Source organism: Pseudonaja textilis, chromosome 3 (assembly GCF_049901715.1).
Source record: "Pseudonaja textilis isolate UNSWEBS1 chromosome 3, rPseTex1.2, whole genome shotgun sequence".
NCBI lineage: Eukaryota > Metazoa > Chordata > Lepidosauria > Squamata > Elapidae > Pseudonaja > Pseudonaja textilis.
In genome coordinates, this window is record NC_141992.1 from 81,098,522 (window position 1) to 81,114,482 (window position 15,961).

The following is a 15,961-nucleotide window of genomic DNA, read 5'->3' on the forward strand; positions in this document are numbered from 1 at the left end:
AGCTCTATGGAGAAAGTGGGGTCCTGTATCATTTTTCTCATCTTCCTTTGTGTAAACAGATCAAAGCCAAACTCACAGAATATATTGTTAAATTTTGGAAATGTGCTGTTCTCCTCACACTAAAGGAAATTTTGAAGAGACATGAGGCAAAATTCAGTATTCTGTTAGATCTTATTATGTTTAGTTCTCCCCAAACCCTTCTATTCTAATAAAGTGGGAAATATTTCTTTCCCTGTGTGATTTTGTTCATGTTGTCCTTACTCCAGTATAGTTTCTGCATTTGTTGAATGAATAAAAATAAATACAGTTGAATGAATAGAAGTAAAGAAAGGAGTAATATAGTTCCTTTTCTTCCTATTGATATACTCATAGGAAGTGAAATAAACTTAAAGCAAGATCTAACAGAACGTTGAATTTTGTCTCATGTCTCTTCAAAACTTCCTTTACACATTATTAAGGATCATTATATAAAAGCAAATTTGTCTCTGACAAATTTTAGGGGTTAATAATTTGTATATACATGTACAGCATACCATCTATTTTATTTTTTTCAAAAAGTGAGGCTCCTCTGAAGTGATTTTCTAGTTTAAACTATCCAGATGATTCAAAAAGGAAGGAAAAGAACCTATATTTAGTTTAGATTATTGTACCTTGCTTTCTATAATTTTTGTTGACCAGCTCAAAAGAATAATTGAATTGTTTATAGATGTCAGGGAGTTCAGCTGAAGTGTACAACTTGACCATTTTCCTTTTGTTAATGATATAGGCAAGGAATATAAGTGGTTACTATAAAGATACGTATTCATAAACTATATTTGTGTGTTAGTAAAGAGATTCTCTTCACTTCAAAGCAGCAAAGACAAATAGCAATGACATAACTCCTGAAAGCAACTATAGAAAGAAATCTGAAACCAATTTGGAGCCAAACTGTAGATACTAGTTTTGTACCTTGTGCCATGCTGCAAAAGTAGCACAGCAAAGGATTCATTTGTGATGAATGAGCCTAATACCTTCCAATAGCAATAATGAAGTGACCTTAGATCACTTTTTGCATGAAAGATGAAACAAACAAAATAAAAAAATAACATTTTAATGTAGTAATGAGGCAAAGAGGCTATTTTCTTCATTCTAATTCTCCTCCTTCTAATGCTATAAAACCTTTACTCTACATGTCCTGGCCAAAATAAAGGAGAATGACAACATAAAGTGATACTAAAAGAATTAGACTGTTGAAATTTAAAAGAAAACACTATATTAAACTTTCAAACTCTGAAATGAAAGTAAATATTCAAAATCAGTAAAAAAAGCAGGCAATGAGTTAATATGTTCAAACTATACGTAGCAGTGGATGAGAAAAGGGAAGGGAAGGGAAGGAAAGGAAGGGGAGGGAGGGAGGAAATTTAGAAAATGTAGAAATCTTTAGAAAATTTCAAAAATTAATTTCTATATCTCATTCTTGGTACCCAGATGGATCATGATTTTGACGGAGATTTTAACAAGTCTTTGATGTATCTCGGAAATGATTATATAATACAGTAGCAGATATGAACAAATAAAACAACAAGAATGAAATAAACTTGCAAGAGATAGTACTATACAATTTTTGAGAATGCATGCAACTTAAAAGTTGACCCTAAGTAAGGTACCTATTCCAAGAATCATTGCACAAAGAAAAAAAAATCTTAACATTTTTATTTAGATAAAAGTCTCTTTCTGCTTTAAAGAGCCTTGAATGGATAGTAAGATAAATAACAATATGGTTATTGGTTTTAATTTGAATAGTTATCTTTTTAGAAATTATGCTAATAGAAATTAAATTATTTCATAATTAAATGCAATTTCATTAAGTCCTCTAGCATTCATACATTTAAAAAAAAACTCAATTAATATATTTGGGTCATTTTCATTAAACCTTTGCTAAAACACCAGTGACCACAAGGTTTTAACTTTAAAAAAGAGTGACACTGTATCACGATAAATAGACAGTGCACATTTGTTAGGTCAGTAGTGACTGAATTACAAATAGCAAGCTAAATGATAATGTAAGAATAACTTATAGAAAATATTACCTACCGCTGATTCACAAAAGGGGTAGACAATTCTGCAAGCAGACGAAAATTAGCAAAATAAGCCAATACTCCTCTATCCTAGGAAAAGGAAGTAGAAAAACAAACCAGAAATCACAGTTCTAAGTCTTACAAAAATAACACATAATATAAAACTTCTAAATATCAACATTATACACTTAACATAAAATAATAGTAGTAGATTGAATAATTAACAACATAGAATATTGTTTAGGAAAATATACCAAGTTTTTCAATCCTTTCTCTAATGAATCTAATTTACCACTTAACACATCCTTTAGAAACTATTATAAAGATCCACCCACCATATTATTAAAAACTAGTAAGAAAAATCATTTCACAAGGACAACTTCAATAGTTCAAATTTATGTAAGTTTTATCCAATATAAATGATCTTACTACTGTTGAATAAAAGCTACTGTGGTCAATGCCCTGATCTCTGCATTTCCATGTTGCTATGCATTCTCTATAGATAGTCCTCAACTTATAACCAGAACTGAGACAAAATTTTCAGTTGCTAAGTGAGATAGTTGTTAAGCGAGTTTTGCCCCATTTTATAACCCATCTTGCCACAATTATTAAGTAAATCCCTGAAATTGTTAAGTTCGTAACAAGGTTGTTATGTGGATCTGTTTTCCCCATTGACTTTCTTGTCAGAAGGTCTCAAAACAGGATCACATGACCCTGGGACACTGCAACCATCATACATATGAGTCAGTTGCCAAGCATCTGAATTTGATCACATGACCGTTGCCAACAGTTGTGGGTGTGAAAAATGGTCATAGGTTTCTTTTTTGTAACTTCAAACAGTCATTAAACGAACTGCTGTAGGTCAAGGATTACCTGTATATATAACTGAAATCTGCAATGGTTCAGTATGCTATCAACAATTCTGATTTCTGGTCTTAGTCAGATTTGTGTATGGTCTATTAACTACCAAATTTGCATCTAGGTTAACTTCTGAATGTTGCTATTTAATTTTGAAGCTTCATTCTCTTAATCCCAAATATACTTGAAAGAGGACAAGTATAAAAGGCAAAGCATATTAACTGAAGGGCTACTGATGAACACAGGATGTATTGATTATGAAACACTGTAACTTTCTTAAGTGATTCAGAATAGAATAGAATAGAATAGAATAGAATAGAATAGAATAGAATAGAATAGAATAGAATAGAATTCTCTTATTGACCAAGTGTGACCCACAAGAAATTTGTCCCTCAGTGTACATACAAACAACAAAATGATAGGTCACTTTTTTGTCACTTCCCATAAGCAAAATAACATAAGACAGCTACATATTTGATAAATAAGTTCAGTTCTGAAATGACAGAATATTGGTCACCTTTTTACATATCAAGTTTTATTCCTTTTCTGTGTTAGCCACTGTAATATCATAATCCTCATAGAGCAGTTACTTTCTTCTTGAACCATGAATCTTAACGGTAAGAACCATGAATCTTAACGGTAAGCCTATTAAAATCCATTTTTGCTAAAACACACGTATACTTGTAATAAAATTAACATAGAACTTACCAGTACAATGTAATATGAATATAGAGCTAGTACATGGTGAGTTACAAAAAATACATCCCCAATTGCCTTCCAGTGCCAAATAATAAGCAACAAATCTAAAAAGAAATAAAGAACAGGTAAATAAAATTCTACAATTATTATATTTTATTTTAAAACTTCTAATGCAGCAAGGCAGAGAGAAATTTACTTCTCTTTTTCTGTTATCAGGATAAAAATTTCCAAGTTGCCCTTGCCAGAACATCAAAAATAGAACCCTAAGCTTTGGCTAATGATCACTTACCATGTAACACTGATTTTTCCTAGGGATATAAATATCAGATTTGCCTCACCATAGAAAGTTATTTTGAAATCTAGTCATGAAGTTGGCTAATGTTTCAAACTATAGCAATCTCCTCCCACCTTATGTTGAGAAATATTTGAGTTTTTATTAAAGACATGCAGGATATATACTGTATTCATGCACGTCCTGAAGTAGCCTTTTAAAACTGAGGACCAGTGATGAAGTTGAAATTTCAAAACAAAATAATATGTTTCCCACTGATTAATCAATATCCATCTCAAGGAGAACTCAAGAGGAAGACATGTAATTAGGAAACTAAGTGTCCCTCCTTGAATAGGCCTCGTTTATTTTCCCTTGGAAAATATTCTATTCTATGGTTATTAAATTATTGATACCAAATTAGAGGTAGTACCATGATAGCAGGAAGAAAAATTGGGGGAAAAGTAATTATTGTTACTCAAGCTTGAGAATGAGAAATTGACAGAAGGAAATATTTTGATATTTAACACAATACTGTCATGTTATGAAATAAAATAATCACATTTTTACAGCACAATTGGTAAACTTTCCGTTAAAAGGTTCTTTCAAAACAGATGACTTACAATAAATTATACACATAATATTTTACACATTACCTGAAATGAGGTAGCCTACAGTGATAGCAAGGTTTAGTTGCACTGTAGAAGGATCGCCCCTATAAACAAAGACATCAAAGGAATTACTTTGTGTTAAATGTAACACACTGTAAATATTTTACATTTTGCTTATATTTATTTTCCCCCCCACATATGATGATTCACTTTTTTTGATGTTGGAAGACAGACACCAAATCTGGTAAGATGATCCTACAACTCTGGTAAATGGCAAACAGGCAAGAGAAAAGCTTCTGCACAGACATATTTAAGAAGATTAATAATAATATTCTGAAGACAAAAAATTGAGAGGATGAGCCATTATTCATCTAATTAGGTTTCTAACTTCCTCCACCTTTGCTCTATCTCAGTTTCAATGAAGGAGGAAAAATATTTCCATTCCAGCATAAGAAGTGATCCAAAGGAGGTGAGTAAAGGTAATCCTCAATTTATGCCTGGTCACTTAGAGACCATTCAAAGTTACAATGGATCCCCTCCAAAAAGTATTGACCTGGTTCCAAATTTCCAACAATCACCCCCTCCGAGCTCAGCAATTGGTCCACGCTGAAGACTATTTGAATCAGCCCAAAGTCACTTGACCTTGATTTACGTGAGTTTTACTGAAAAACATTGCTTCTGGTTTTCAGCAAAAATGGCCCATAGCAAACAACAAGTTTGTTTAACAATTGTGAATTCATTTAATGATCTTTGGTAATTCATTTAATCACTGCCACAAAAAAAGTGGTAAAATCAGACTGGTCATGTGATAACCTGTTTTTTTCTCACCATGAACTACTATTATAATGGGCAGATGCCATTTATAGTCGTAAGTCAGAACTACCTGCATATAGTAATAGTTGGGGGACAGGCTGCCTCAAGTTGTTGTTTTTTGGTTTAAATGAAGCAAAAGCCCAGGTTTCCTCCATGTTATAGTTTTAAATAAACTGTAATTTTAGAAAGGTTTGGGTAGCAAATAAATATATCTCTCTTTATGTTTTTTTAAACATAAACATTTTTAAATCCTATAGAGCACTGCACACCAGAACAGTTTCTTCCTGAAAGCCATCACTCTGCTAAACAAATAATTCCCTCAACACTGTTCAACTATTTATAAAGTATGCACTACTATTACTGTTAATCTTCTCATCACTCCTGATCACCAATCTCCTCCCACTTGTGATTGTAGGCCAGTAACTTTGTCACTTGTATCCTTACGATTTATATTGACTGTTTCCTAGTATGATTTGATTGTTGATTGTACCCTATGACTATCATTAAGTGTTGTACATTATGATTCTTGATTCTTAACGAATGTATCTTTTCTTTATATATACTGAGAGTATTTACACCAAGACAAATTCCTTGTGTGTCCAATCACACGTAGCCAATAAAAGTATTCTATTCTATTAAACTTAAAGGTAATTTGACCAGCAAAAGAAATAATAAAGGACAGAGAAAATGAGATTTACAAACCAAGATATTTCTTACCAAACACGGTCAGCATTAATAGCTTCATCATACAATAAAATATACACACAAAATATTTCAACCACCAAGGCATGGAACGTAGATACTGTCCTAAAAGACAAAAGCAATCCCATTAAGTATATGCTACCTTTAATTTGATGGCACAATAATGAAAAAAACAAATAATGTCCTACGATCTTCAAATGAGATTTGTGCAATTTAAATGTTTCTTATGTACTGGATAGCTCATTAAAAATAATGTGGGTTGATTACAATTAGTTACAAGTTACAAGTTGTAACTCTGTAATTGAAACTTTGTTCCATATGTTTTCAAGAGGCAACTGGACTTTCTGATTTTTCTTTGAAGACATTTTGCTTCTCATCCAAGAAGCTTCTTCAGCTCTGGAAGAAGCTTCTTGGATGAGAAATGAAACATCTTCAAAGAAAAACCAGAAAGTCCAGTTGCCTCTTAAAAAAGCACCTTTGAGACAACCATGACCTGGATGACTGAGAATCTCCATAGACATTTGCTCCATATAGCTTTTGCCTTGCCAAATTTATTGTTACATTTTGAGATATACCAACCAATTGTTACTATGATTCTGGATCAACTGCTTTATGATGCATATGTTTTTCTTAATTATACCTGGAATCTACAATGATCCAAAATTATGATGATGTTATCCGTTCAGTTGAATCCAGCTCTTGACAATTCTGTAGGCCAAGTCTTGTCAGTGTTCCAAGTAACAACCTCCACGAACAAAGACTCTGAGGCTAGCATTTTATTAGAGATGTCATTTTGGCACATCTGGGAAAACCCGAATCTGAGAGTTCCGGGTTTTTCCTCCACCCAAAAGAAAGTCAAGAATTCATCCCCTACACCCACAAGTCCATCACATGGCCCAATCATATCTTCATCCCAACTGAAGACTACCCCCAATCACTCCCCTCCAGGTGCAGGGTAATCGTCCTTGACTCCCAGAGAAAGGAATGTTGTTATGGCTAATCGAAGCTCCAAAGGAGAAAATGGCTTCCAAGGCTGACAAGTCTCTCACATCTTCCGATCTTGCACTATTTCTTTGAGTTTTTCTATGTTCTAGCCAGTGTCAGCTTCGATGGTGTCCAACCAATGTGTTCTTTGACAGCCTAGTTTCCTTTTACCACTAACTCTTCCAAACGTGAATGAATTGTTTTCTCCAATGAATTCCCCCACATGACCAGGCCAAAGTAAGACGCAGTTTCGTGATTTTGCCTTCTGGTGACATGTCTGGTGTTACGCATTCCAGTACTTACTTGTTAGTCATCTTTGCTGCCCAAAGAATATGCTGGAGCTTTCTTTAGCACCACAGTTGAAACAAGTCATTTTTTTCCTGACTTACTTTTTAAAACTTTTACAACCATAAGCAGCTACAGGGAGCACAATAGAAGGGGCGTTGGTTCTTACCTGATACGCTTCTTTTCGTAGAGCTGCATAGAGTGTCCAGGTTGGGAGGTGCTCCAGTCTCGGCTCTCACAGGCTGAGCTTGAAATTGAGGAATGCCTCTCACCATCACGTGGTCCTCTGGGCGCTCCCCAGTTTTGCGAAGACGAGAAGGAAGGCCCTGTTCTCATCCTAACTAAAGAGTATTAGTTTGCTTGGTCGAACAGCGAGGTTCCCCACCAGACGGACTAATGGGTGGGGCTGGACACTCTATGCAGCTCTACGAAAAGAAGCGTATCAGGTAAGAACCAACGCCCTTTTCCATAGAGCTGCTACGAGTGTCCAGGTTGGGACATACAAAGCTTGGCGAGTCCTGCGGGCGGGCTCCCGTCTGGGGTGGAACCTCCCCTGGAACCTCGAGGACCCGCTGAAGGACCCGCCTGTCAAAGGAAGTCTCGGCGGATGCAAATACATCAATCTTATAATGCTTGATGAAGGGAGATGGGGATGCCCAGATGGCAGCCCTACAGATGTCGATTATAGAGGCTTGTGTGGCCCATGCGGCAGAAGTAGCCGCACTTCTAGTGGAGTGGGCCTTGGCGATGGAGGCCCTAATCCAGCGGCCCATGGTTGTGGGCGTCACCTTGTGACCGAGAGAGGCAGGTTGGAAAGACACAGGTAAGGCCTCTGACTAGTGAAAAAAAAAGGCTGAGTGCGTTTGATATACACTCTCAAGGCGCGCCTTACATCAAGGGAATGCCACTGTCTCTCCCTCTCTGGAGAGGAATTGGGGCAGAGGTTAGGGAGTATGAGCTCCTGAGCTCTGTGAAAGGCTGAATTTATTTTAGGGAGGAAGGTGGGTTCGGGGCAGAGGACGACTCTATCAGAGTGAAAAACACAAAGGTCCTGCCTAGTGGCAAAGGGTTGCCGTCTCCAAGATCCGACGAGCGGATGTGATGGCCACAAGAAAAACAGTCTTGAGGGTGAGAAACTGTAAGGGAGCCTCCCTAGTGGGTTCAAGGGGGGCTTGGTAAGAGCGACTAGGACCTTGTTGAGGTCCCAGGTCGGAAAACGGTGTATGATCAGGAGGCAGAGATTGGAAGCTCCCTTGGGGAAAGCCCGGATAAGGGGGTGATGGGAAATGGAACCCCCAATGTCCGAAGAGACAACCGTTGCGAGGGCAGCGATCTGACGCCTTAGGGTGTCGGTAGACAGTCCCTTGTTAAGGCCCTCCTGAAGGAATTCCAGGATCTGAGCGATGGAGAGAGAAAGAGGGTTAATTTGGAACTTGAGGGCTCAGGCACGGAAGGCGACCCACGTAGCATTGTATGTACGGGTGTCTATAACCTGGCTGGAAACGTTCTGCGCTTTTAAGTGGTTCCGCTCGACCCCCAGACGGCTGGTTGGGGCCAAGGGGGTTCGGATGTAGTGGAGGCCCCGGTACAGGGGGCTCCTGTTTGGGGGGTTCTCCAAGGAGGAACCACCAAAAAGGTTGCGGAAGATCGCGAACTGAGGGCGACTGGCCCTGAGGATGATAGAGAGGGGGAGAGAGGCATAAAGGAGCCCCTGGGGCCCAAGGGCAACAGAAGGCATTGTGATTCCCCGCCCTTGGGGGATATTTGGGAAGAATCTCGGTGGTTGGGCGTTGAGAGAGGGTGCGCGGGGATACACTGAGGGATCCCGAGATTGAGAGTGCCTCCCTGAAAGGGAGGGGTGGAGGGGCCCTTCTGCTTGGGCCAGGGTGACCCAGCAGAACCAAGCTGCTTAGGTGTGCAATGTTCCCGATATGTGACCTGCCCTGATGGAGGCCAGATTCGGTTCCGCCCAACGGCAAAGGCGTTCGGCTTTCCTCGTGAGCCTTGCTGACTGAGTGCCCTCTTGTCTGGGGATATGTATCTTTGTGGTGGTGTTGTCTGTGAGGACCAGAACGAGAGGTCCGCGTACCTGGGGTAGAAAGCTGCGAAAGGCCAGGTGCACAGCGAGGGTCTCCAGCTAATCTATGGAGCAGGGTAGATCTGTTGCCGACCATTTGCCCTGGGACAAGATGAGGAGGGCGAGAGCGCCCCAGCCGGGTAGCCTCGCGTCCGTGATGACGGATAGCCTGTCGGGTACCTTGAGATAGAGACCCTTGTTGATGGCCGGCCCGGTCCATCAAGGGAGGGACATGAGGACTCTTAGGGAAACTCCGACCCGAAGTCGCGAGTTGTTCCTTTCTGAACGTTGGTACGATGGCAGAATCATTGTAGAGACCTGGTATGGAAAGAGGACCCAAGGGATAATGCAGATATATGAAATAAGCTTCCCCAACAGTTTAGGCAAATCTGAAAAGGAAATTTGTTCTTGCCCTCCTAACCTGTAAGATTGGTGGATAGTAAGCCACCTGTCCGAAGACAGAGAAAACCGGTTCCCGGGCCACGAGATCACTGCCCCCAAGTGAAGGGTTCAAATGGAGGGAGAAAGGTGACTTTTGGCCACTAAATCATGAGCTCATGGTTTTGCAGAGTGTTAAGTGTCAGAGTAGTGACTGGCTGGGCGAGGGCCCTAAAATAGGAAAGGTTGAGGATGTCGTCCAGGCGACCGTGAAACCGGACAGGGAAGGATCACAAGTGGGCGGCAAGGCCGCCCAAGTCTCGGTTAACACCCTGGGAACGGAGGAAGACTAAGGAGCATTATCGGGAACGACGGAACGGCCTGCTTCCGGATCCCCGGGAGGGCTGCTTGGATGAGGTACCTCTTCTGGGCCTGTCGGAGTCCGACCGGTCGAAAGGTCTGTAGGAAGGGGATTGGTAGTACCTGGGGGGGAAGGAGGAGGAACGGGAAGAACCTTGGCGAAAAGAGGGAGAGGCACCTCTGGGGTCAGTCCTCTGAGAAAGAGAGGGGAGGTACTTGCGTTTGTTACGGGTCTCGGCCAGGAATGGATCGAGAGCCGGTCCAAAAAGTTTCCCCCCAGAAATGGGGGCTGAAGCTAGCTTAGCCTTGTTTTTGACGTCCGCTTGCCAGTGGCGGAGCCAGAGCAGGCGGCGAGCGGTAACCTGGGACGAAATGGCCCTGGTAGAAAATTTTGCAGCCTGGAAAGTGGCGTCCGCCAAAAACTCGGCCGCGGCCGTGAGCTTAGCGATGTCCTGCTGCACTCTGAGGTTGGTTGCGGGGACATGCTGTTTGAACTGTTGAAGCCACTTGATAGAGGACCTAATGAAAAAGGACGCGGCAGTGGAAGCTCTGACTGCCCAAGCGTCAGAGAGGTGGCGGCGCAGGGCCAGCTCAGCTCGTTTGTCCTCGGGCTTGAGTGCCTCGAGGGCATCACTAGGAGTTGAACGGGAAGCTAGGCCTACAATAGGCTCGTCCACAGAAGGGGATCGAGCAAGAGGGAGAACTGCGGGTCAAGGTTGAAAAACCGCTTGTCCTGAGTGTTGGGAGGGGAGGGGGCCCCGAGGAGGCTAGCTGCCTGGAGACCAGGTCGGAAAAGATGGGTGGAACAGGGATCACATCAGTTTCCACCACGGGATGGGAAAAGATGGAGTCGAGAGGTTCCCCCGAGGCCGCTGGCTTGGGCAGAGTGGGAGGGGTCAGGCCAGAGGTATTCTTGGCCTTGAATAGAAGAGACCTAAACAGGTGCGGTTTAAACAGCCCCACAAATGCGGGCTGGTCCGGAGTGAGGCCCTCGTCCTCCGACATGTCCCCCTCCAGTGGGTCTGCTCCCGAGAAGAGCTCACTGCCCATGATGGACCCCAAATCGAGGTCTTCCTCGTCCCCAAAGAGGACAGGTCCTCCGGGCTCCTGGGTCTCCATCTCCTCCATCCCCAAAGGCAAGGGCAAATCCCTGTGGGATGCTACCTGACCGTGCGAGACTGCTGATCCGGAGAGCGATCGAACGGATGGTGCTTGAGCCTCAGGGGCCACAGGCCGTGGGGCCGGGCCGGCCAGCTGCTGGAGCTCTTGCGCTATCCCTTGCCGGATTGCCAGGTCCATCCATTGTTTCAGGTTCTCAGGGATCTCCACCGTGGGGGGTGGATGAAGCTCCTCCGGGCGCAGGCCTGCAGCAGTGGGAATAAAGGTGGCCTCAGGGGCCTGTCTAGACTGTGAGGAAGAGGGAGGAGCAGGGGAGGAGGGGAGAGGAAGATGGGTGGAGGTTGAGGGAGTGGGGGTGGAAGGAGCCAGGGGCACGGAGCTTGACTCTCTGGACCGCCTGTCAATCTCCTTCTCAAGAGCCCTGTGCCGCCTGAGGGCATCCCTCTGGGAGGCTTTGGATACCTCCTGTGCCTGTTTGCGCAGGTGATGAGATTTTGACTTGGCCTTCAAAGAAGTGCCACGAGATGCATTATCATCTGCCATCTGGAGAGAGAGAAAAAAGGAAATTTTGAATTAATGCAAGACGGTTGGCATGTCTGGATGCGGCCTACGTTGAGGCCGGGGATCCCAGCACTCGTTTCACACACCCCTTTTGATCAAAAAAATTTTGTAAAAAATTGTTGAGGAGCAGAGCCTAGCCCACAAGCCAAACAGCCGGAAAGTAAACGCCAAGCAGCTGCCCTGCCGGGCGGACCGGGGGGGATGGCAGAGCTGCTACCTCGCCTTGCTGGGGAGGCTGCGAGGAGCCAACGGACCCTTATTTCGTGAGGAAGACCTCGACAGAGTTTTTAAAAGGTACCAACTGAGATGTGGGCAGTCCGAGGATCTGCCCAGTGAATCAGAAATAACGCAGCCTGCAGCTAGGCCTCTAGCAATGGCGGACGGCCATGCGGCCACAAACAAGATGGCGGCGACTCCTGGACGCACCCAAGATGGCGGGCGCCAGCGGGCGGACAAAATGGAGGCCGCGAAAAATTGGAGGCAAAACCCAGCGGCGGTAAACTCCCAGGACGAAAATAGAAGGCCAGCAGGCCGCAAAACTATTGGGAGAGACAGGGAAGCGAGTTTCCCTGGGCTAAAGGCGTTTGTTGGGGGAACGGCGAATAAGGAAAACAGGCAGGCAAACAGAGAAGCGAAGCGGCTTAGCACGGAGCGAACTTAGCGGCAGACGAGGGGAGGGGTTGGGGGGTGGAGGGGGCAACGCTCGAAGCGCTAGATTCCACCCCTAGAGAAAGCGAAAATAAGTAATCCCCCTATAAGAAGACTCCCAAGGAGTTCAAACCTCAAATCCCTTGCGCTGCTGAGAAAGGGTCCAATTGAGTGAAAGAAAACTCTGAGGAATGCTGAAAAATGCTGAACGACCAGAGGTGAAGAAAAACAGCCTGACTGCCACGAGGCTAAGCTAAAAACTGGGGAGCGCCCAGAGGACCACGTGATGGTGAGAGGCGTTCCTCAATTTCAAGCTCAGCCTGTGAGAGCCGAGACTGGAGCACCTCCCAACCTGGACACTCGTAGCAGCTCTATGGAAAATGAACTAACCTATATTAGGTTGCCAGAAAATATCCTCACTTTTCAAAAAGTTCAACAATATTGAACTTTCTGGGCATGTCTATTGGCTGAAATAAGGAAAATTCTATGCTATGGAACAGATTTTAATATAGAGCCCTTATTTGCTTACAGGGAAAAGTATCTTTTCCTGAATTACAACATTTCTATTTTCTCTTATTTCAAGAAATCATTTTTGCTTGGTGTATTACCTTGCTGTTAGCTTTCTGGCTTTTTAATATAGAAACAATCATTGTAAAATCTAATGTAATATAAAAACTTTATAGTTTGCCATGTGGTCTGTCTGAATAAAATAAAAAATGTCTGAGGAAAAACAAGTCTCCCCGTATCTATTCATTTGACTTCATTCCAAGTCAGAGAGAAAAATGCAGAGCATTCCTATATTCTCTCAGATGCACAGGCTATTATTTTTTGAAATAAATTTCACAAACAAATGTAATCGTTCTCCAATAAAAGAAATACAGCATATGCAGCAATAAATCATTAGCCAAATTTAGACTATAAACTCCTTTAAGTGAGGAATTGTCCTTTTGTGCTCTATTAAATGCTTGCACAATAGGGATGTGCAAAACATTTCCTTTTGATCAGGCATGAAACATTGTGAAATGTAGGTATGTCAAGTCTTTGAAATGGCTGGTTCAACATAAATCAGCCTGCCAGTTGGCAAAATATTTTACCGCTTGTATGGCTCAACATAGGTAGGCAAGAAACAGAATATAAACTGACAGCAAACAGCACTCCTTATTAGCATTGATGATGTTACCTAGTTAGGGAAATGAAACATTTGCAAGAAAACAAGCAAGCTCAGAGACCTCCTCAAGGATCTCCTCAAACTGTACTTTGCAGAAAAGATTGCTTAGATTCTTGTTTAAAAACTAAAAAAAAAAAAAAAAACTGCGGCACCTGGGAGAAGCTGCCTTGCTTTTTGCAAGGAACTAACCTGCATATCACTGCCCTCTTTATTTCAAAGGCCATTTTGGAGGAGACGGAATATTTAGATCAATTTGGTTTAACTGTTGAAGTGATGACTTACTGTGAACGTATCTTCTTGTTTTCTTTGTGTCCACCTGTATATTTGTATTAGTTTTATATTTTTAGATATGGTCAAACAACTAAATCAATAAAGTTTTATTTTATTCTGTGCAACAACCTGAACTGGGCACTTTTGAGCATTTCCTTGAAATTATTTGTTTAGCATTTCATAAAGTATTGAACTTGAAACCATTTGAAATGAATCTGCATGCCTCATATATTCTACATTGATACCAACATACTAAATAATATTTTCTGAGTAAGTTCTGCATTTAGTCAACAAGATATTTGTTGTTACGGGGAAAAAAGAGGAAGGAGAAGGAGCATTATGCATGTTCACCATTTGATGTGGCAATGATAAAGATGGGACAAAAATCAACCAATCAAACAAACAAATAAATAAATGTTAGATAACATGTAATCAACACTACATGCAAGGAACTTCTACAGAGCATAGAGTACACATTGTTTCATGAATTTATAGAATAGGTGATACATTAATCATGTTAAAAAATAATTAGTATGTTGTGACTGGTTCACGAAGTTAAACAGGGTATCGTATTTTATGAATATCCTAGATAGAATGTACTTTGAACTTAGATTAAGACATAATTTATATTAAGATTGCTATTTTTTACAAAACAATGTACTCTGAATATTATACATTACCATTTAACCATTTTTATTCATTTTAAAAAAATGATCAGTAAAAATAATGAAAGATTAACAGGTATTCATTCAATTTATCTCTATTTTAATAAATAGATAACTTTTACATAAATTACCCAAGGACAATTTTGCATTAAAGACTATTTAACACAAATCCCAACTACATTTTTTTTAAAGGAAATCCCCTAAACAATCCAGATATTGTTTGAACACACTACAGCTAATAATCTAAACATTTCAAACTTTAAAATATTTATATACAATTGTATAATGTTGTTTAAAAACTGTACCTTGTGTTCCATTCAATTTTCTTCTTTTGGTCAAGATTATTAAAACCAGATGTTAGGCGTGAAGATAGCCAAGAACTCAGCACATGATAGCTAAGTTGAAATATAGCAAAACTGCCCACAGCGATGCCCAGATTGAGTTTATTAAAGGTAGTCATCTTTCTTCTGCCTGTTAAAAACACAATTTCAAACACAGTTCCTCAGTTCAGGCACGTGGCCAAATAATACTTCTACTTGTAAAATCAACAATAGTTTACATTAAGACTACAATTCTTGACAATGGGCACAGAAGTGTGTATTTGCTGCTGGCCATGTTCCGCCTATATGATAAATTGTGAAGCTGGCTGCACTCATTATTTATTGCACATATTCTATAGATTGCAAAAGTAATACTTTACATATTCCAACCCATCAGTAAAAATTAGTCTAAATTTACAATATCAGAAGAAAATTAATGAAACATCTACTATATCATGACAGACATGATGTAATATGACAATGATTCAACCTTACCTATATGTAATGGAATGTTCCTAAATAAAAGGGGTTCTAAATTCATCTCGATGGAACTGTATGAAAAATATTTTCTTGTACTCTTATGAAAGTTTTAAAATATTATTTCATAGGAAACATATGTTTTATTTATTTATTTATTTAGATTTGTCAATTGCTTACAAAATAATAAGTATAAGTATATACATAGTTATGAATACATGAAATGAGTACATATAAGAAAAATAAAAGAAACAATAGGACAGGGACAGTAGGCACGTTGGTGCGCTTATGCATGCCCCCTACAGATCTCTTAGGAAAGGGGGAGATCAATAGTAGACAGTCTAAGGTTAAAGTTTTTGGGGTTTGGGGAAGAAACCACAGAGTCAGGTAGAGTATTCCAGACATTGACCACTCTGTTGCTGAAGTATCAAAACTGTAATCAGATTGGGACTTCCGGTTTGAAGGGCTTTGGCGACAGATAGAAATCTGCGATCGTGCGTGGTTTCTGTCTGGGCTTGCCGCTGGAGCTCCCTGAGCCGGCTGGTTTCAGGGCTAAGCCACCCTGTAGAGGTGGTGGAGGGGGGAGACCACCAGCAGAGTCGAGGAGAGCCGCATCTCTCCTCCTCAGCTGGCCATTACTC

General features: G+C 41.0%; 1 protein-coding gene across 2 annotated transcripts in view; it reads right to left on the minus strand.

Annotated features, from left to right (window-relative positions):
• TLCD4 (TLC domain containing 4) overlaps window positions 1-15,961 on the minus strand; it is a 39,060-nt gene that overhangs the window by 8,816 nt on the left and 14,283 nt on the right. For both annotated transcript variants that reach the window (XM_026700126.2, XM_087930190.1), the window contains exons 2-6: window positions 14,829-14,994; window positions 6,024-6,113; window positions 4,539-4,597; window positions 3,624-3,718; window positions 2,074-2,147 (exon numbers count right to left, since the gene is read on the minus strand). In XM_026700126.2, coding sequence (XP_026555911.1) covers window positions 2,074-2,147; window positions 3,624-3,718; window positions 4,539-4,597; window positions 6,024-6,113; window positions 14,829-14,983 — 473 coding nt within the window. In that variant the 5' untranslated portion in view covers window positions 14,984-14,994. The remainder of the gene's footprint in view (window positions 1-2,073; window positions 2,148-3,623; window positions 3,719-4,538; window positions 4,598-6,023; window positions 6,114-14,828; window positions 14,995-15,961) is intronic.